The sequence below is a fragment of the Pinus tabuliformis genome, chromosome 6 (assembly GCF_031772625.1).
Source record: "Pinus tabuliformis cultivar Carrire ecotype Pingquan chromosome 6, CPIR1, whole genome shotgun sequence".
NCBI classification, from domain to species: domain Eukaryota; kingdom Viridiplantae; phylum Streptophyta; class Pinopsida; order Pinales; family Pinaceae; genus Pinus; species Pinus tabuliformis.
The window spans coordinates 629,801,787-629,825,240 of NC_142292.1; the positions used below are offsets into that span (position 1 = coordinate 629,801,787).

At 39.1% G+C, this 23,454-nt stretch overlaps 1 protein-coding gene across 1 annotated transcript; it reads left to right on the forward strand.

Moving 5' to 3' along the window:
* The first annotated feature begins 1,867 nt into the window (after nucleotides 1-1,867).
* LOC149260206 (uncharacterized) lies at nucleotides 1,868-2,684 on the forward strand. Its single transcript, XM_089457311.1, has 3 exons — nucleotides 1,868-2,167; nucleotides 2,396-2,404; nucleotides 2,481-2,684. Exons 1-3 carry the CDS (start codon nucleotides 1,868-1,870, stop codon nucleotides 2,682-2,684), a joined length of 513 nt encoding a protein of 170 aa, XP_089313437.1.
* Nucleotides 2,685-23,454: the final 20,770 nt, after the last annotated feature.

A 23,454-nucleotide genomic window follows, 5' to 3' on the forward strand; every position in this document is an offset into this window, starting at 1 on the left:
TTTCTCAATTCATCTATATATTGAGCTCTCTCCTATGAGCTCAGGAGGCTGGAATTTTGTGCAAAGTAATGATATGCTGTTGGTTTCATTCTTGAGTTATTGGGTGATTGTTTGAGAGAGGTGAAGAAGAGCAACTCTTTTTGCTGGGAGGTGTTGCTGGGTTGGAGCCTGCAATGGTTGTAATCCTCTCAGAACCTTTTCTTCTACATTAATAAAAGCTATTGAGGTTCTTCTATGTGCTCTTGTTTCAATTATATATTGTGATGATTGCATGTTTGGTTTACACTAATCCATGAACCAGTTATGATTGCATGCCTCTTGTAGTCTCCTTCTTTGTTGTTGTGCAGGATCTCCTTGTAGTTGGGCAAGCAGAAGGACAAAGAGCTAGGAGCAAGCGGCCAAAGAGAAGAGTTTGGATTCGACATTAAGCGCAAGGCAACGGTTAGTGCTTTCTCCACTCTCTTTTGCTTTCATAAAGAAGTAAACCTTCAGTAGTTTGTCTTACAGTTGTTGCTAAGGAATTGTCACCCTTAGAGTGGGTTAGGGTCATCCGAGTCGGATACTTTTCCCTACAACAGCAGGCTACTATAGGCGATTTGTAGAGGGATTCTCAAAAGTGGCTTACCCAATCACATCCTTGCAAAAGAAGGGAAGAACTTTCCGGTGGACTCCTAAATGTCAAAGAAGTTTTGAACAACTCAAATATTTAATCACCATTGCACCTATTCTAAGCATAGCTGATCCCAGTAAAGAGTATGTAGTGTGTACTGACGCTAGCAAAGAAGGATTGGGAGGTGTGCTAATGCAAGAAGGCAAAGTGATAGCCTACGAATCAAGGAAGTTAAAAGAGCATGAGTAGAAATATTCTGCTTACGATCTAGAGTTGGCAGCTGTGATTCACGCCCTAAAAATGTGGCGACATTATCTTGTGGGAAGAAAATTTTTGTTGTTGACAGACCACCACAGCCTGACCAATTATTTTAGCCAGCCCACACTAAATGCTAGGCAAGTCCGATGGGTGGATTTCTTAAGTGGCTTTGATTTTGAGATCAAGCATCTGAAGGGGAAGGAGAACCGGGTGGGAGATGCTTTGAGTCAAAAACTGCAGTGTCTGTACGAGATTTCCTGTAGTGAGAGGAAAAGCCCCTTCAGGGAAACAATCAAAGAGGCAGCTGAGCAAGATGTTGTGTACCAGCAAATAAAACAAGAAGTACATCTACCATACAGCACGGAAAAACAACCAGATTACGCTCTGGATGCAGCTGGGATTTTGTATTATAAAGGGAGACTGTATCTACCTGATCAGAACAACATTAAAAATTTGATAATGGATGAGTACCATAGGAGTCATTATGCCAGACACCCCGGATACCAAAATATGATTACTACACTCTAAAAAGAATATTACTAGCTGGGCATGAAGAAATATGTGGTTGTATACTTGGCTCGATGTCTTGAATGTCAACAAATTAAAGTGGAACACCAGCATCCTGCAGATTTACTACAGCCGTTACCCATCCAGGAGTGGAAGTGGGAAACCATCACTATGGACTTTATAACAGGTTTGCCTAAGTCAAAGAAGAACAGTGATTCCATCATGGTGGTTGTCGACAAGTTGAGCAAGTCAGCGCATTTTATACCCATGCAATCTACATATCAAGCGATGGAGATTGCTCATGTGTTCATGCAAGACATATTTAAGTTGCATGGGTTACCAAAGGCAATAATTTTAGACCGGGATGTAAAATTTACATAGACCTTTTGGAAAACATTGTTCGAGGAATTGGGTACCCAACTGAATTTTAGTACTGCCTATCATCCCCTAAATGACGGGCGGACTGGATGGGTGAACTAAGTGGTGGAAGATATGTTAAGAGCGTATGTGATGCAACAACCAACCAAGTGGGAGGATTATCCTCACTTGCTTGAGTTTGCATACAATAATGGCTACCACACATCATTGCGGATTTTTCCATTTGAGGTGCTATATGGGCGAAAGTGCCACACTCTCTCAAGCTGGAGTGGATCGGAAGATAGATTGATGCTAGGCCCTGAAATGCTCCAAGAGATGGAGGAACTGGTGAAAAAGGTGTGTTCTAATCTGAAAGTAGCTTGGGATAGACAGAATAACTTCGCTAACCGGAAAAGGAGGTTCAAGGAATATCAGGTCAGTGATCATGTGTATGATAAAATTCGAGCACGGAAGAGAACTTTACAGTGGAGTGGGTGCGCTAAGTTGGCACCTCGATATTGTGGACCCTTCTAGATTTTAGCAAGGGTTGGGCCGGTGGCTTACCAGCTTTCTCTGCCTAGCCATATATGAGTCCACAATGTCTTCCATGTTTCTGTGCTAAAGAAATATGTTTATGACCCTAAACATGTGATTAATTGGCAGGATATTCAGGTAAGAATTTCTCCGGTAAATCAATCAAAATGTTTTCTCTTAAAGGAAAATTGACTTAGGGTGTTGCATATTGCAGGTAGAACCAGAAGGAGAAATCCGAGTCGAACCGCTGAGCATTCTAGACCGGAGAGAAGTCACACTGCGGAAGCGGGATATTACCCAAGTTAAAGTGCAGTGGCAACAATTTGGGCTTGATGAGGCCATTTGGGAAGATGAGGAACTCATGAAGCAAGCTTACCTAGGGCTGTTTATAAGAAGAAGACATCGAGATGATGTCTAACTTCACGAGGGGGAGGTGTCATATCCCGAGATTATTGTAAATATTCTTTTTATCACAGTCAAAAAACAAGAACATTATCTGTGTATAAACTTATATTCTTTTTAGTAAATGGAATTTTAAATGACAAGGATATCATGTCACATAGTGGCAGAGTTGGTTAAGACTTGGATTAACAAAAAAAAAAAAAATAGTTGCAACCCTAACCGTTTCTTTTTCTCCCCCCCCAACCGTGGAATGGTTTGGGGGAAAAAGGGAGGAAAAAGGAAAAGACGGGGGTTGTGCTGTAGAGGACAGACAGCAGGAAAAAGTCAGGGTCTTACCAAGTCTGGTGAGGATCAGATGGTAAGGGCGCAGAGCGCTTGCAACTAGCAAAGACGGTAGTCTTTGAGCCAGCTAGGGGGGAGACTGGTCTTGAAAGACAGTCTCAAGGACGGGTGGAGGACTAGCTGCAGAAAGTAGTGGTGATCAGAACCATAAACAGAGAGAAGAAGAGCTCTACAAATGGCTACTCAGGTACGCGACTTTAACTCAAAACTAAGGGAAAAGATTTACTTATTGTCTGTAGCTTTACAGGTCCTTCAATTAATGAGAAAGGGGTCATCAGTAGGGAGGTTGGACAATCTTCCACTTTAACTGTAATCTGGTGGAAGTAGTTATAAGTTTTACTATTGGAAAATGTCGATTAAGAGACTTCATAGTTAATATGTCCCTGTTAGGTAAATCTTACCTTCTCTCAAAATTTTTCCTTTAATAAAAATGATATTCAAGCTTGGTGGTGGCATGTTTAGGCCTGTTCTAGGAAAGAGCCAAAGAAAGATCATAATTTAAAGATTATAATTTAAAGATGATAACTTAAAGATTAGAACTTAAGGATAATTAAAACCAAGAAATAGAAAAAATCGTGGCAGAACCACAAAGGGCAGATAGCCGCCAGAGAATGCATTGAAAATTAAACAATAAAGAACTGTGCTAAGCGTAGACAGATTGGAATTTAAGGGAACCAGTCAATTATTGCAAATCCTTAAAAGTCCTATGTATTTGAAATCATGGATCTTGGAGGAAAGTGTTGAGGGCTGCTATAGTATCGGCATACCTCGGGAAGACAACTAGGCTATCGTGAGGCAACTACACTCCAGGTCTAGCTTAACCGGGCAATTTTCCTAGAAACAATGAAGATAAGTGCAGTAGCCCTGAGTGCCAGATGGTCCCAGGACAAGCCAAGATGTGTGGGACCATTGCCCTAAATTCCAGTCTATCTACACTTAGCACAGTTCTTTATTGTTTAATTTTCAATGCATTCTCTGGTAGCTATCCACCCTTCGTGGTTCTGCCACTATTTTTTCTATTTCTTGGTTTTAATTATCCTTAAGTTCTAATCTTTAAGTTATCATCTTTAAATTATAATATTTAAATTATGATCTTTCTTAAGTTCTTTCCTAGAACAGGCCTAAACATGCCACTGCCAAGCTTGATTACCATTTTCATTAAAGGAAAAATTTTGAGAGAAGGGATGATTTACCTAACTGGGACACATAAACTATGAAGTTTACTAATCGACATTTTCCAATAGTAAAACATATAACTACTTCCACCAGATTACAGTTAAAGCGGAAGACTGTGCAACCTCCCTACTGATGACCCCTTTCTCATTAATTGAAGGAGCTATAAAACTACAGAAAATAAGTAAATATTTTCCCTTAGTTTTGAGTTAAAGTCGCGTACCTGAGTAGCCATTTTTAGAGCTCTTCCTCTCTCTATTTATGGTTCTGATCACCACTGCTTTCTGCAGCTAGTCCTCCACCCGTCCTTGAGACTGTCTTTCAAGACCAGTCTCCCCCCTAGCTCGCTCAAAGACTACCGTCTTTGCTAGTTGCAAGTGCTCTGCGCCCTTACCATTTGATGCTCACCAGACTTGGTAAGACCCTGTCTCTTTCCTGTTGTCCGTCCTCTACAACACAGCCCATGTCTTTTCCTTTTTCCTCCCTTTTTCCCCCAAACCATTCCACGGTTGGGGGAGAGAAAAAGAAACCGTTAGGGTTGCAACTGTTTTTTTTTTTTTTTTGTTAATCCAAGTCTTAACCAACTCTGCCACTATGTGACATGATATCTTTGTTATTTAAATTTCCATTTACTAAAAAAAAATATAAGTTTATACACAGATAATGTTTTTGTTTTTTGACTGCGATAAAAAGAATATTTACAATAATCTCGGGATATGAGCTAAATTATTAAAAACAAAAATTAATTCTTATAAATGAGAAATGTTTCATAAATTATAAATATTGTAAGAAAACCAAATAAATAAAAAAACCCCTACCCAACAAAAAAACCAATAAAGAGAACTTGAAAAAATAAAATGATCTTTCACACTAAAGCTAGTTAGGCCTGTTCTATTAAAACAATTAAGTGTAAATAGATAATCTAGATGTCTCATAAAATGATTGTAAAGAGTTTAGGTCACTGAACTCAAAGTGTATGTATAGTTAATTTTTTTATTTATTGAATTATATGATGGTTTTTTAAAACATGATTATCATTATATTTATGATGATTTTTTTAAATTTGAAAATTAAAAAAATATTTTTATTTTGATGGAAATAGATAAAAATTAATGTGGTTAAAATAAAATGAAATTTAATATTGAATTTCTAAAACAATATGAAATGAAAACATCTATTGTTTAAGGGGTTTTGGATTGAGGTGAGTGACCAAACAAGCAAGGCCTAATCCCAAGGCATCCAAACAGCGCCTAATTCTAAGAGCATTCACGGCATTCACGGGAATTGACCCTGTGTGACTTCCTAATTGGCAAGGTACTTACCAACAAGAATTCGACCACTTAACTAACCCTTAAAAATATCTATTATCTTTATTTTAAAAAATTATAAATAATTAAAAATTAAAAAATAATTTTATTTTATTTTATTTTTAATATTTCACACATTTTAAGTTTAAATGCTAAAATATTAAATATAAATAATTATTCTAATAATTTTATTAATAATTATTATACAAATTTAAAATCAATTTTTTCTTTTATTCTATTAAAAAAATAAACAATTTAATTTATTCTTTATAATAAAAAATACCTAACCTTAAACCCCATATATATTAACAATAATCATTTACATAGATTTGAAATAGCCTATTTTTCCTATATAAACTTGGAAGCCAAAAAAAATTCCCCTTATACAATTTGGAAAGGCAAAACTAAAAGCCTTCGGTTAACATGGTTGTATCAGGGAAAAACAAATCAAAATTTCACAGATCATGTGATTCGGCTCCAAATTTCACAGATTCATGTGATTTGGTTGTACTTGTAGGTAAATTCGATTCGACACTGACTACTTTACTATCAATGCTCCGAGATGGTGACATTCCTGTAGGTCTCCCAATTCTATAGAATATGATGTTATATTGAGATAATCCAGGTCTATCATGACCTCTTCTTCTACATATGCAGTACCAGGTTTTTTGTGGCCTCTTCAATCCATTTCTTAAGAATTTTATGACGATCTAGTTCTTCATCTGGAAGATAGTTGATACTGCCTTCAGTGTGATAATGATATCCAATATCGAGAGAATGTAAAAGTCTTCCATATATAGTGTCAACATTTATCCACTGGTTTTGGGATTGGGTATCACTTGGTAACTCATGACTCTCCCATTTTCAATAATCACATCTCAACACTCTATGAGATTTAACCTTAGCCCATTAACCTCGATATATTTCCTATCACAAACCTATTTGTACCACACGAGTTCAACCATATCGCATCGCCTCTATCTTATTTGCGTTAGGCTTGTTCTCAGTTTTTGCAATGCTTTTTAAGGCATAAAGTTGTCATCACCAATTTAAGAAACAATCACCATGTCCAAATAAGCACATAAAAACAATGTAACATTAATAATTACTCATAAAAACCAGTAATAATATGCACCATCTATGCATAATCTAAGGGTGTCAGGATTCCATTTGTTTTCTAGTGAACCCCTTGCCTGCTTATCCTAAACACAATCTCGGAGTCTCGTTCATTATAATAAAATTTATCGCATTTAAATTTCCACGCAGAAAACTGGCCTCATTTCAAATTTCAAATTTGGACCACGTTATGCATAAATCCAATCCAATAGTGCGCAAAATCCCGATTAACCATTTAGTTTCGAATGAGAAACATTGAATTATAACTACAAGATAGTTTCATTACTATAAACCAAATATACATTTTGTGGCAAGTTTCTTTTTTCCTTAAATCATTGAATAATAAAATATCTATTGAGTGTAGTATGGAAACTCATAATGAGCTTTCATCTATGTTCAAACTATTCCAATTATAACATCTACAACTTTTGTAACACCCCTAGATATGCTAGTAAAAACTGAAATTACTATTGTTAATATTTACTTTCATTTTCTTTTATAATTTTGAAAAGAATAAAACAGAGAGTTATAATAATTAGTAATGAGGTTCTCTTATGTAATTGGGGAAATGATTAGAGTGAGAACATAATAATGATTCATGATACTTTCATTTTCTTTTATAATTCTGAAAAGAATAAAACAGAGAGTTATAATAATTAGTAATGAGGTTCTCTTATGTAATTGGGGAAATGATTAGAGTGATAACATAATAATGAGTTCATGATAAGCTAAAATAGTTCCACAGTTACTATTGAGTTTCCTTCTTCCAACCGTACTAGAGATAAAAAAGGCTTCCAAGGGACTAAGGAGGGGTTGGAAAGAAACAAGGGAACCACCTCAGGGAGAAGGATACATTATAATTGAAGAATTATTTCCAGAGCTGGTTGAGGGCCAGCTCAAATCTTTCCAATCAAATTGTTTTCTTAGATGCCAGATTGGACTAATGTTTTGAGGTCTGGAAGAGTAACCGTGATTGGTTACCTCCAACTGTGCCAAAGAATTGCTCGGATGGAACCTGGACGTAATAGTCAGTTCCCTTTGTAGCGTGGAATGTTCTCATTCTTGGCACACTTCCACAATCTATTTCCAGAATTACAGATAAGTAGAATTTATGTTACTTTGGAAGTTTATTTTTAGAAATCTTGTTGAGTTAGAAATCATGTTGCTCGTTTTTTAAAATGTAAATCCCCCCAGAAATGAACAATCCAGGCTTAAAGGATAAATTGTATAACCAGAATATTTGTTGCTGGCTAAGTAAATTGTACAGCTGATGTAATGCTTTTCTTATATTATTAGTTGATAAATGAATGTGGTAATTGATAAATTGTATGACAAGAATATTTGTTGCTGCTCAAGTAAATTGTACCACTGATGTAATGTTTTTCTTATATTATGAGTTGATAAATGAATGTGGTAATTGATAAATTGTATGACAAGAACGTTTGTTGCTGCCTAAGTAAATTGTACGGTTGATGTAATGTTTTTCTTATATTATTAGTTGATAACTAAATGTGGTAATTACTACCAGGGTCTGTGTGTGCGCGCCTGTGTAAACATTTTAGCATTGGAAACTAAAGCACCATATATATTAGTAACTAGTAACTAGTGATTATCAGTTCATTCAACTAATAGAAACCACACTTGGTAACCACGGAACTAGCTAATGTCTAGTTGTAAAACCCTGACAAGTGCATGTTGGTATCAGTAGGGTTAACGAAAGGGTTCTTACCTAGATTTACCCCTCTGGCAGAGATCCTATGGGACACCTGAAAGAGCAGTTCTGGGTTTGGGTTGTGTTCAAATAGAACTAAGGGGTCAATTTATGAAATTAAATGTGCTATTTTGATATTTAAAAGAAAGAATTTTCACTATGGTGAGTAGGCGTGACACATTATCAATAGAATAACTGACCAGAGTAAACTGATAATTATTAAGGTTATACGGTTCGTAAAAGTGACTTGGAACTCTAGGTGGATGCCTACATTTAGAGCCAATCCCGAGGTGAACTATCAGTAGTATCCATAGGAACCACTCTCTGTGAGAATACCAAATGAGTTTGGTAGGTTAATCTGTTTTAACAAGACAAATTAAGAGAATAAAAGAGGTTATAACGCTGAGTTGAAAACTACCGTATTCACTCAATAAAGGTTCGAAAGCATAGCAAACATAAGAAAGAATTTATATCTTATAGCTGAAAAGAACAAAACAGAAATTCACCCATTTAGATAGAGTGAAAACAAAAACAAAAACCACATCTAGCCGAGCACTAATAGTAATGGCCACTTCCATAGATATAGCGGGCTTCTCGAAGAGAAGCAGTGGGAAACCACCTCTGCGCTGCGGTCCCTAGCATAACAACAATGACTTTCTTACAAGCAGAAAAGACAAAGGAAAATTCATGGCGACTAGCTCACATCTTGAATGAAGGGAAGGAAGATCTGTTACCCGTGATAACACTGAGGTTCTTCAGTTGTGGCCTCGCTGAGATACACGGAAACTGCGCGGATGGGGAACCAAAATCATGGCAAAGTGGTCTCTCCTTGACAATGATTCCCTATAAACAACGAGTGGATGTTTCCTGCCTGGTGGAGAAATTTTGTAGGAAGAACTTTTAAGAATGGAAGAGGGCTCACCTTGAAGCCAAGGAGAGGTTTGGAGATGGGAGAAAATCCCAAGGCCACATCAATCCCTGCAACTTCAGCAAAAACTGTAATAGGGTTTGCAAGGTAAAGGTGCAGGTGAAGCTAACAGATGGCACAGTTAAGTTCCAGCAACTCACCTACAACCGTGTGGAAAAACGGAAAGAATTTGCACACGCTTGCAGAGGGTTCCTTGCACGAGGGAGTACTAGAGCCTCCCCATCGGCACAATAGCCGAGTGACTGAATGACCTAGTTTGTAAAGGGCATGTAGACCAAAAACCATCGCATTCCCTTGGAACTGTAGGATGGTCAATCGCAAGATTGACGGTGAAGGGAGCACGCACCTGTCCATCAACTCGGCATATGATTGGAAGAGTTTGGAGGGATGACGTACATTATATTTAATATACCATTCAATTGCAGTTAAACCAACCTCAATGTGTTCATCTCTACTATAAACCATCTGACAGCCTTTACTGCTACAGTGTTAGCTAATAAAGAGCAATAACTGGAAAAAGTGCTTAGGAACATAAATATCAAATTACTGCGCATATATTATAATAATTAACTATTCTTTTTTGTTATGAGTCAATATAAATTGCTAGTACAAGTGGTGTCATAGCCTCAGGTTCCACACTGAGGCCTAAGTGGTAATCGTAGTATAACAAAAGTAAATTGTGTTGCACAGAGGAAGAAAGTTGAATCATCATGTGATGAGGAGCAGGGGCTGCCATCTCCAAAGGGAAGACTGAGCATAACCCAGAGGTGTGAGTACAATTGGGAGAACCACATAAGAACATGAATATTGCATTATCGGAGACAGTTTAGCAACAATTACAGGCTGAGATGCTAAATTTATGATTGGAGCAGGAGAAGATTATGAAAATTATGTGTGATAGGCAGAATCGTAGAAATTTTAATCCTAGCTGGGATGAGGAAAATAGAATTGAGTCACATATACAGAAAGAGGAACGTCCGAAGTTGAAGGGAGGGCAAACTGGCCATGAAGGAGTGTCAGATAGTGTATCTCATAAAAATGGATTTAAGAGAGAGAAAAATAAGCTTCAAGGGGAGTTTAAGAAGATCAAGCCACTGATATACAACGGAGGGGCTCAAGAGGTAGTAGAGGCACAGTTAATCAACATGAAGAAATACTTTCAAATATATGAATACGAGGATAATTTGAAGGCAAGATTAGCAATATATTAGTTGCAAGGTAAGGCCACCTTGTGGTGGGAATAAATTTAAAAATTCAAGAAGATTGATGAGCAAGAAGTTACATGGGAGCATTTCCATAAGAATTTCAAGGATAAGTACCTAACTAAGTGATTTTATGATGACAAGGCAAAAGCGTTTCATGATCTAGGACTAGGACAACAATCTATGGACGATTTCATGGCTATGTTTACCTCTTTATTGAGATATATTCCGTATATTCGGGAAGAGAAGACTAAAGTCTAGTGCTTCATCAACAGTTTACCGAGCCATATTAAGGAGAAGTTGGAATTTAACAATCCCAAAACGATGGAGGACAGAGTTAGGAAGGCTCAGATCTACTATCAACAGATGAAACAGAAAGCCAAAGGTACCCCAAAATGGACCGGTAAGAAGGGACAACAGAATTTCTAAACCAACAAAGGCATGAGGAATTCCAGTACCACTTACCCAAGTCGGAAAGGATTAGGTGGGTTTTTAAATAAAATCCAAGAGAGGGATGGACCCCAGAGTGAAGTTAAACAAAGTGAAGTGTCCAATAAGATGGAAACTAATAAAATTCCTAAACCTCATTTGCAGTGTTGGAGTCGTGGAGAACCCCATTAATACATGAACTGTCCCCATCGAGGGAGATCAGATCCAGTTACAAATGTTCAAGAAGCTTATACTATTGGTGATTTAGCAAGGAACATACCAAAGATTAAAGCGACACTAGAATATCGATAGGTAGAATATCGACCATCAATTGTGGAGATGGAAGGTAAAATATCCAACCATCGTGTTTCCATTTTGATGGACATAGGTGCAAGCCTAAGTTATGTTAGCCCTAGAATTGTTTATTTATGTCATTGAACAAGTATAAAATTCAAAAAATCCTTGGCTAGTCTAGTTAGCAACCAGAGCTAAGAAAAGAGTCAACACAAAAATAGATGACTGTGTAATTTATTTGGCGGGACAACAAATTAACGCCAGGTTAAATGTGTTTCCCTTAGGATCCTATCACATGATCATAGTTATGGAATGATTAGAACCAAATTGGACCTTAATGGGCTGTAAGGGAAAGACCATTAACTTCTTGTTTGATAATGGCAGCAGAGTAGAAATTCTGAGTATCAAAAGAGAAGTTAAATTGAGACCCATTACAACTCATTAGTTATGGAAAAGTATGTGAAAAGGCTATCAAATTTACACAGTCCATGTAGGATACACTAACTCAAAACGTAAACATTCTAAATTTGGACAACACACCGATTGTTCAAGAATTTAAGGATGTTTTTCCAAAAGAAATTCTAGCATTGCCACCCAAAAGGAACTTGGATTTTACTACTGAATTGATTCCTGAGGTAGCTATTGTTTCCAAGGCTCCTTATAAAATGAGTTTCCCAGAGTTAATTGAATTAAAAATGCATCTTCAAGATTTATTGGACAAGGGTTACATTAGACCCAACGTGTCCCTTTGGGGGACTCGAGTTTTATTTGTGAAGAAAAAGGATGGGAATATGTGGTTATGCATAGATTACATGCAACTAAATAAATTAACCATTAAAATCAAGTATCTGTTATCCCAAATTGATGATTTATTTGACCAAGTTAAGGGTGCGGTGGCATTTTCAAAGATTGATTATTGTCTGGCTATCACTAGATCCGTATTAAATATGAGGATATATATAAAACAAGTTTTTAGACTCGTTACATCATTACAAGTTTGTAGTTCTTCCATTTGGACTCACTGACGCTCCAACCACATTTATATGTATGATGAATGGGATTTTTCACCCCTTTCTAGATAAATTTGTTCCCATTTTCATTTACGATATCTTGGTGTATTCGAGTTGTCTAGAGGAACATAAAGAACATCTGCAAATAGTATTGGAGACCCTAAGAGAAAACCATATTTATGCCAAGTTTAGCAAGTGTGACTTTTTCAAGGACCAGATTCAATACCTCGGCCATATCATTTCCTCCGCCGGTATAGCAGTAGATTCGGAGAAAATTGAGACTATCATGAACTGGCTTGTTCCAATGAATGTGGCAGACATACGCTCTTTCATGGGTCTTGTTGGATATTATGGACGATTTATAAAAGGATTCTCTAAGGTAGCATATCTAATCACCTCCTTGCATAAAAAGGAAAAATTTTTAAATGGACAAAGGACTGCCAAGCAAGTTTTGAAAAGCTGAAACAAATGCTTACCACTGCACCTGTGTTAAAAATTGCAGACCCAGAAGAGGATTTTATAGTTTGTACTGATGCTTGTAAAGAAGGTGTGGGCAGAGTTTTAATGCAAAAAGTTAAAGTGGTTGCTTATGAATCTCATAAGTTAAAAGAGAATGAACAGAAGTACTCTAATTATGACTTAGAGTTAACTATCGTCGTGCATGCCTTAAAGGTATGACGTCACTACTTGCTGGGAAAGAGATTCTTACTCAGAACCAATCATAGCAGCTTGACAAATTTCTTTAGTCAACCCACATTGAATGCATGCCAAGCTATATTGACCACATTATTATGTGAATTTGACTTTGAAATCAAACACCCAAAGGGAAAGGAGAATCGGGTAGCAGATACATTGAGTTGAAAATTGCATCATGTTTACAAAATTTTGTTTAGTCAGGTGGAAATTAACTTTGTTTATCAAATCAAGGAAGCAATTCAGAAGGATCCAAAATATGGATATCTCTGGCAGCAAGCTAGAGATATGGAGCATACCAACAAAACTGGTGAGTACAGTGTTAACGCTGAGGACCTGTTGATGTTTAGAGGTAGGATATATGTTCCTAACCAGTTAACAATGAGACAACTTATATTAGATGAATTCCATAGTGTTGTGGGGAAAAGTATCCGACTCGGATGACCCTATCCCTACTCTAAAGGTGACAGTCTTTAGCAACAACTGAAAGTAAAGCTTTGATATTTTCCTTTATGAAAGTACAGAGAGAAGGAAGAAAAGATTAACCAACCGGTGTCTTTCGCTTTTGTCGATCCTTATCCTCTCTCTTTGTCTCTTGTTCCCAGCTCCTTGCTCCCTTTGCCGGTCCAGCTACACACAGATCCTGCACAAAAGAGAGAAGAAAACTACAAGATACATGTACTCATAACTGATGCATGGATTAGAGTGAATCAAATATATAAGTAAATACAATACATCAATGCAATACAAGTATATAGAAGAACATTCAAAGCTTTATTGATAAAAGTAACAGGGTTCTGAGAAGGTTACAACCATCAATGGCTCCAATCCAGCAGCACCTCCCCAGCAGCAAGAAGTCTCCTCTTCACCTCTATAAAAGCAATCACCCAATAGCTCAGATTGTAAACCACCAGCACTTCCTTGCTTTACACAAAATTCCCGCCTCCTTAGACCTCATAGAAGAGCTCTATATATAGGATAGAAGAAGAGAGGATGAGTCAGCTTGAGATTGACATAAAGCTGCCTTGTGTCCTCTCCCTCTTCAGTTAATCTTCAGTTCTTGAGTCCACTTGGAGATCCTTGCTTACACATGGAGAGCAAGTACCTCTTACTCATCACAGGGCGAATCTCATGAACCAAGTGTCAGTTTGGAAGCTTCCTGGGCAATTGACACCTTGCAGAATGACTGTGCCACTTGGCCAATCTCGCCCAGCGCAGGTAGCCTTCATTAGATTTGACTCTCAGCGCAGGTACAAGGAGGAGCAGTTGCATTCCAGCGCAGATGCTCAGTGGAGCAGCTGACATGATCCAAAAATGGCCTGTTTTTGAGTGTTTTCAGGTGGAGAACTGATTGGAAGTGCTGTGGTTTGATGACCTTGTTCTTTTAGGGGTAAGAACAACATGTTTAGGGACTGAGGATCCCTGTAATTATTGACATTTCATGCTCCATGTCGCGAGGCACAAAAATGTCTATAATAGTTGCCCCCTAAAGTATGAGGCCGTTTATCGGGTGAAATGCTTTATCTAGAGGATCCGAGGTTCATTCCAGTGCTGAGGAGGCGCCCTGTAATACAATACAATACAATACATTATTTTTCATTCTGTTTTCATGATCTAGCTGAGGCGGGCATTCCCATGCTCAGCTTTATAAATACATTTTGGTACATATGACAGACGATCGTCTGATGGTAGACTGATAATTTTCTGCTGAAATTATCATCCTTTGAATAGGATGATCATCTGCTGTACATGACAAATGCTTTTATATTTCTCGAATATATATCGCAGCCCGGATGGATGAAACTAGATCCGGGGTCTTCAAACTCGTTCGATCTTCACTCTAAGTACAAGTCGATCCATGTGAGAATTGCGCTGAAGTCGAACATGGAAAGACATCGCTTGATTACCGGTCAATAATGAAAACCGTTAACAAGCGCGAGAGGAATCACCAATAATGATAATGACCCTCAAGGTACTGCAGTACAATTCACGTGGCGTGAATAAAGGACTTGGCGTCGAACGCCACGCAAAATCTTCTGGTCGAAGGTCATTGATGTATACCTGTCGCCGGAAGTGAGAAACTTGCCATTGAGGCATGCAAGCTTCAAAGTACTGATGGGAGTGTTCCTAGATCAACTTCTTGGATAATGAGCTGAAGTCGACAAGAAGCGATCCGTCAAAGGAGGGCCTTAATGAATCCCACATCAATGACACGGAACGGAGCTAATGATTTTAGTGGAGGTGAAAACAAACTGTGACATATGATTCAGGGTGGCGATCATGAATGGATGAAGGATAATGTATGGCAGTGGATGGGACACGGTTGATACTTTCAGAATGACCCCTCTTGAACATATAACGACACTAATACGATGGATCGGTAGCATTACCCCAAATGTGGATGGTTTGGCGAGGACCATGGTGACGAGACCGGTGAATGAAACAACCCAACCCGATGTGGTACGGAGGAAAAGTGTCATGTTCAAGAGTGACTTGCTACCATTAAACTTTGATGTTCTCCCAATTTTTCCCCAGTCATTTCTGACCAGTACCTCTTTATTTTTGTCAAGCTTGAGGAGGATAACATATGCTTGTTCTATAACCTGCCCTTCGGGCAAGCCCATCGCTATGATTTAACGAGCCTAGTGATAGGGAAACTCGTTCTCGTCTAAAGACAAGTTTGTCGCTATTTAATCATTTTAACGAGTCTAACGACAAGGAAAACTCGGTCCTTTTCATTTTTAGAGAGTCTGAAAAGGTACAGAAAGTTAACTCCATAATTCCTTTTTCGTCATCTAATCCCTTAAGTCCGAAAAAGTATAAAACAATATAGAAGGGATGGCTGTTCGGTACTTTTACGAGCCGAACAAGACAAGCGCTCGATCTTTTTGTTCAATAATCCCTCGGGTCCAAAAAGATTAAAATTTAGAGGAGGGATAGCGTTCCGGTCGTTTAACGAGCTGGAAGGCCAAAACTTGGCAAACTTTTCATATTTTACGAGTCAGTGAAAAGAGCTCAAAGAAGACTCGTCTTTTGAGGAACGAGTGATAAACAGGGATAGCAGCATATTCCAGGTACAGGTTGGAATTTTCCAATCACGGCAGTGTCACAAGGATGGCTAGGTGAAATCACTCTTCGCAACTGTTTCTCAAAAGAGGTAAACACACAAATGGAGGTGAATGATCGGCCAAACGAACAGTGGAGGTGACAACACAAACACGACCAAGGCTTTTATGGCTGATGAATTTACGATCTCAAAAGGTTATTTACCGGTTCGTTTTTTAATGAGCTTGAACTCTGGTGGAAACTTTTGCTCACACTTTTCTATTTTTTAACGAGCATAAATTCCGTGGTAAAACTGCTCGAATTTTGCGTTTATTTTTTAACGAGCATGAACTATGCTAAAACTGCTCGATATACCAGTCATAATAAGAACGCCTCCTGTGAGATAACTATTTTTTAAGGAGCTTTATCTCACAAAACTATGCTCCAATTTTGGCAAGTTTTTACCTTTGCCCCACAGGCTTTCTTCATGTAAGGTCGGAAACGGCTAATCCTACGAGTTTAAAGGGTTAGACCTACAGGTTTAAAGGGAGGACCTAAAAATTTAAAAAATAAATAGTCGTCCCTTGCTTACATTCCAAAAGTTTGCATGCCCCCAGGTATAAGATAGAATTTTGGGGCTGCCCCTTTATCAACGAGGTTTGCCTCTTTCTTATTATCCGAAGAGGGTTCTATTTGCTGCCGCAAATCAATCTCTTTCTTCGGCGGTGTCTATCATTGGGTTGTCCAAAGATGGTTACCCTCTTTCACAACAACATAGTCCCCTTCTTTGGAGGCTGCCCCTGCTTATCCTTCAAAACATATGTTTTAATGGGCGAGGCTTGAATTCAAAGATGGTTACTACTTGTTGCAATAAGGGAATTCCTACTTGGGCATTGCCCACTTTTTTAGACAAAGGTGAATGACTCTTTTGCCAAACACATAACTTTGACAAAAGAATACTATTCCAGAACAACTCCACTTCCTTCCATGGACGGGGTACGGACTAGTCATATTCTTCTGCGGAAATTCTTCCTTATACCCGGGGTTTCTTCTACCCGAAGCAGACCAGGGTGCATGCCCCCTGGGTCCTAGTCTTTCTTTCCGAATCACTCGCACTCATCGGGAAGGAGGACTGGGGGTGGAGGTGTATCTTGAGTGAACAAACCATTTAGGATTGGTATTTGACTATTTGCGATGCGAGATCCCGGAAATGAAAGTTGGTCTACGAGCTTGACCATCCTTCCTTCGTGTGGAAAACACATTACTCTAAAGAGTGAGGAGACTATCGCTCCCATGCAATAAATATAGTCGCGTCCAAGGAGTAGGTTATAATCCAAGGGTCCTTGGACGACCAACACGTTCATATTAACGGTCTTCCCTTTCAATGTAACAGGTACATTGGGGAGGATTCCTAATGGTCGACTGGTTCCTTTATCAAAACCTGAGAGATTTCTTAACTCAGGTAAAAGCGTTGGGGAACCCAGTGCTTTCCAAGCAATACAGGAAAGGATACTCACAGACGCCCCTTCATCAATGATAGTACCGACCATAATCATTCTATAGATCTGGACAATGATTCTGAATGGTATACTGGCTGGTAACCGGGGTCTGCCTAGTTGATTCCAATCAAAGGATACAACCAGGTTGCTTGGTGGTGGGACCGAATATACGGCCGGGTATGACCCTGATGATGTTCCTTCCTGCGATAAAGGAATGGGCGCATTGCCCCGACGCTCATCAGAGTCGGTGCTGATGAAAAGAACCTGGATGGTGTCATCCTTATTCTCTTCGGTGAGGGTGTCGCATGAAGATGACTCTTCGGCGACGGTGTCATTTGAAGACGGGTCTTCAATGACGGAGTCATTGGACGATGAAACCTCTGAAGGAAGAACCGGGTCAACTGCCGTTTCGACCTTTAGACTTTCGTCTGGTCTGGATTCAGTAGGTTCATTCTCAATGACCGACACTTCAGCTGACCACTTGAGCGGGTCAATCGGATTTTCAACTATCGAGGGATTAGGCGCGAGTTTTTGGTATCCAGGAGGAAGTCGCAACGGTGAAACCGGGCGATCTTCTAAAACTCTCTTTGCCTCATCTAAGAATGGACATTTGTAGATGGCATGATTGCCTTCACACAATAGACAGGGTGATCTTGGTCCCCTTCTTCGTCCTTCACTCTTGCTAGTTGACGGATTGCAATCAACATGACTATCAGAGGTTGATGCTACCGGATTGTGCAACCTTGGGGACCAGTCCCTTAGTATCCGGGGAATACAAGGACAATCACGATGGAAGTGGATCCCTTTGCAAATGACACATGGCGATTTAGGCCCGGTCGGTGCAGTGTGTGGGTTTTTGTCAGCTTTCTCCTGCTTGCCCCCAGTCGCCTTCGCCATAGGCTCCTTCTGCTTCTTTTCTCTCTTCTTCTTTTCCTTGTTCTCCTTGGGAGGCTGACTTTTGCCAGCTCTACCTCGCGAAGATGAAGGATCAGAGTAAGTATCGTAAGAAGTGGAAGGCTGGTGGGTAGTTCTAGATTGTTCTGACTGTTGATTCGATTGCTCAGGATTAGTGGCGATCTGGACTACATTAGTTGAAAAGAGCCATACAGGGAGGCCGATTGTCAATCCTGGAAGTGGCAATGTTGCCATATGAGGCGCACCAACATCTCCCCAAGAGGAGAAGGGATTTGGACTTCCGCCAAGGTTACTTCCTTGGTTGGTGGACTCCATACTTTTCAACTGAAAGAACAACGTGGGAATAATAGGTGATTATGTTCCACTTAAAATAAATTTTATTAACGACGCTTTTAGACACAAACTTGCTTTTTCATGTTTTAAGAGTCGAGAAAAAGCTAAAGATGACTCTAGTCGCCTTCGATGTATTAACGAGCCCGAAGTGACAAATGCTCGGTTGGACTTTTTCAGTTATAGAGTTTGAAAAAGGCCAAAAGAAACTGCTCTGGAGATCTAGGCAGAGGGTGTGCCAAACCTTTCGCAAAACCACAGAATACGTTTTACGGTACGGGTGGTCGATCTTCGTGAATGCTGTGTTCACTGCATCGCGATCAGTAGGGCGGCCGACACGGCTTCCTAAGGATAAAGGATAATTGCCTATAGGGGTCTCCCAATATACGCGACGGTACGTGGGAGCACAAGTCCGTATTAGTGCCACCGACTCTCAGAAGGAATCACCCACCTTCGTAGAGATCGACAGTCACTATGTTTAACGACGCCGGAACACGTCTCTACCTAGACCTCTAGATGTTTGCGTTATGTTACAAAGCGTTGTTATGTAAATTGGGTTTATTTTAATGTTGATCTTGCTTAACAGTTTGCCTTTAAGGATCGCCACGAGATGTATATATACAACTTCCTGAATGCAATCTAAGATGAGAAGCAAAACTTTTCAATCTTTCAACTTTGAAAACCTTAATCTACTGAGGGAAAAGAAAGACACAACTTTTCTCACAGATCATAGAACACACACTAAAATGCAAATTTTCCTAAATCGTCGAACATACAGTCAAATGCAAAATGCACAATGCATGTATTTCTTTTCGTTATCCTTAATGTTGATGTAAGACAGAAAGGAAACTGTTGTATAATTTTGAATCTAATTTCAAGCAGAAATAAACAAGCTTGTCCAAAAATCAAAAGACACCTTATGATCGACTTGTTTAGACACTGGAAATGTATAGATTCAAACCATAAAATGAAAAACAAACAAACTCAAACAGCCATGAACAGTAATAAAACTAGCTCTTAAGATCACAAAGACACTTTTACAGTTCAGGATCTAAGAGGCCACAGCTATACTGGTTCGCTTTTCACAATGGGAAACTGTAACTGAAACAAGAAATACTGAAAGAACATTCACAGTTTCATCACACAACTGAGGCGGAATAATGTCAAGGAAAGTGGTTTACAGCAAGTACAATGACCAGCAATCAGCAGCAAAAAATCAGTGAAAACAGGGCTAAGACACAATGGGAAACCTCAGCAAGACACTGGTTAACTGGTCCAGCGCAGGCTCTGGTCTGTCAGTTTGACTCTCAGCGCAGTTCCCGAAGGGAGTACCTGCGCTGAAATGCAGACTGCCTGTGGACAGCCTGCACTGAGACACGAGAGTTGCGTTTACAAGGAATTCCGGGTCATAAAAAGCTAAAAAATGCACTGTTTTTGCTGAAATAAAAAGCTATAGGTCAAGTACAGGCTAAGGGATGATCAAGAGGATGAAAAGCTATCACAAAGAGTACAAGGGTCTTTTGTAGATCAGCTCTTCAAATCTTGAATCTGCTCAGTAAATGAGCAAGAGTAACAGCCCTTCTACTTCGCTTTTGATATAGTCAAAAGCTTTTCGATTTGGTACTCTTTTCTTCAAGAAATGAATAGCAAAGATACTATAAACACCAACAAGATACTAGGCTCCCCAGCGGAGTCGCCAGTTCGTTTTGGGGAAAAGTATCCGACTCGGATGACCCTATCCCTACTCTAAAGGTGACAGTCTTTAGCAACAACTGAAAGTAAAGCTTTGATATTTTCCTTTATGAAAGTACAGAGAGAAGGAAGAAAAGATTAACCAACCGGTGTCTTTCGCTTTTGTCGATCCTTATCCTCTCTCTTTGTCTCTTGTTCCCAGCTCCTTGCTCCCTTTGCCGGTCCAGCTACACACAGATCCTGCACAAAAGAGAGAAGAAAACTACAAGATACATGTACTCATAACTGATGCATGGATTAGAGTGAATCAAATATACAAGTAAATACAATACATCAATGCAATACAAGTATATAGAAGAACATTCAAAGCTTTATTGATAAAAGTAACAGGGTTCTGAGAAGGTTACAACCATCAATGGCTCCAATCCAGCAGCACGTCCCCAGCAGCAAGAAGTCTCCTCTTCACCTCTATAAAAGCAATCACCCAATAGCTCAGGCTGTAAACCACCAGCACTTCCTTGCTTTACACAAAATTCCCGCCTCCTTAGACCTCATAGAAGAGCTCTATATATAGGATAGAAGAAGAGAGGATGAGTCAGCTTGAGACTGACATAAAGCTGCCTTGTGTCCTCTCCCTCTTCAATTAATCTTCAATTCTTGAGTCCACTTGGAGATCCTTGCTTACACATGGAGAGCAAGTACCTCTTACTCATCACAGGGCGAATCTCATGAACCAAGTGTCAGTTTGGAAGCTTCCTGGGCAATTGACACCTTGCAGAATGACTGTGCCACTTGGCCAATCTCGCCCAGCGCAGGTACAACGAGGAGCAGTTGCATTCCAGCGCAGATGCTCAGTGGAGCAGCTGACATGATCCAAAAATGGCCTGTTTTTGAGTATTTTCAGGTGGAGAACTGATTGGAAGTGCTGTGGTTTGATGACCTTGTTCTTTTAGGGGTAAGAACAACATGTTTAGGGACTGAGGATCCCTGTAATTATTGACATTTCATGCTCCATGTCGCGAGGCACAAAAATGTCTATAACACATAGGAGCACGTATGCAGCTCACCATGGTTATAAAAAATTATTTTTTGTAATTAAGAAAGGTTATTACTAGCTTGGCATGAGGAAGTACATCATGGAGTACTTGGCCAAATGTTTAGAGTGTGAGTAGGTTAAATCTAAGCACCAACATCCTACTAGGTTGTTGAATTCATTACCTGTCCCAGAGTTGAAGTGAGACAACCTAACGTTGGACTTTATAACTAGTTGACCTCAATCAAAACAACAGAATGATTCAATAATGGTGGTGGTCGAAAAATTAAGCAAGGTAGCTCATTTTTTTCCTTTCAAATCCACCTACCAAACCACCTAGATAGTTTATATATTCAGGAGACAAATATTTAGGCTACATGGCATACCTGAAGTCATAATATTTGACCGTGATGTTAAGTTCACTTCTTCTTTTTGAAAAGAATTTTTCTCCTGTTTGGGCACTCAAATCCACTTCAGTACCACCTATCATCCTCAGATTGATGGGAAGACCGAACAGGTCAATCAAGTGGTGGAAGATATGTTGTGCATGTACTTCATGCAACAACCTGGGAAATGGGAGGAATATCTTCACCTAGTAGAATTTTCCTACAATAATGGGTATCATGATTCATTAAAGATGGGTCCCTTTGAGGTACTCTACAGGAGAGGGTGTACCATTCCTACAAATTGGAGTAACCTTGGGAATAAACTAATACTAGGACTAAATATGTTAGAAGAAATGGAAAGAATTGTGAAGAAGGTTCGGTAAAGCTTGAAGGCTACACATGATAGGCAAAAGGTTTATTCCAATAAGAAAAGGACCTACCGGGAATTTTAGGTAGGGGACCATGTCTATGTGAGAATCAAACCCAAGAGGAGTACGCACAGATGCGGAAAGTGCGCCAAATTGGCCCCTCGATTCTATTGTCCCTTCCAAATATTAGATAGGGTAGGACTGGATACATATCAACTCACGTTACTGAGTCATATTCAGGTGCATAATGTATTTCATGTTTCACTTTTAAAGAAATATATATATGATCCTTGACACATCATAGATTGGCAAGATATTCAGGCAAAATAACTTAAGATATGTATACATGTAAGTAATTGGATTTTATCTCAGGTATATATATATTTAGATGTGCCAAATGTGTGAAAATTGGATGATGGTAGGTCGAATTGGAAGGAGAATTCCTGGTAGAGCCCTTGCGCATATTCGATCAGAGAGAAGTAACGTTGTGAAGGCGAGCTATCATCGAGGTTAAGGTATAGTGGAAGAACTTTAACCTGGAGGAAGTCACTTCGAAGGATAAAAACTTTATGTAGGAGGCATACCCCAAACTATTCCAGGAGAGACTAGAGGACTAAAACACTATGGTTGGTGTTCCACCTTGCGGGGGGGGGGAGATGTAACACCCGTGGATATGTGAGTAAAAACTGAAGTTACTATTGTTAATATTTACTTTCATTTTCTTTTATAATTTTGAAAAGAATAAAACAGATAGTTATAATAATTAGTAATGAGGTTCTTTTATGTAATTTAGGGAAATGATTAGAGTTAGAACAAAATGATGATTTCATGATAAGCTAAAGTAGTTTGGAAACAATTGGAGGCAATTACTACTGAGTTTCCTTCTTCCAAAAGTCTTGGAGGTTAAAAGGCTCTAGAGGGATGGAGGGGTTGGAATCGAGCAAAGGAACCACCTGAGGAAGAAGGATAGATTAGAACTACAAAATTATTTCCAGAGCTCGTTGAGGGCCAGTGGAAATATTTCGAATCAAATTGTTTTATGATATTCTGAACTAGACTAGTGTCTTTAGGTATGGAAGAGTAAACGATACTTGTTAAGTCAAACTGTAACAAACAATTGCTGGGGAGCAGGGGGTGGGGGGGGAACCTTGACGTAATAGCGAGTTCCGATGGTAGGGTGGAATGGTCTCATTCTAGGCACACTGACACAATCTATTTCTAGAATTGCAGATAAGTAGAATTTATGTTATTTTGGAAGTTTATTTCTAGCAATCCTATTGAGTTAGAAATCATGTTGCTCATTTTTATTTAAA

What these genes read in the sequence shown, in the direction of transcription:
- LOC149260206 (XM_089457311.1), top strand. Translation starts at nt 1,868, where the DNA reads ATGTTAAGAGCGTATGTGATGCAACAACCAACCAAGTGGGAGGATTAT.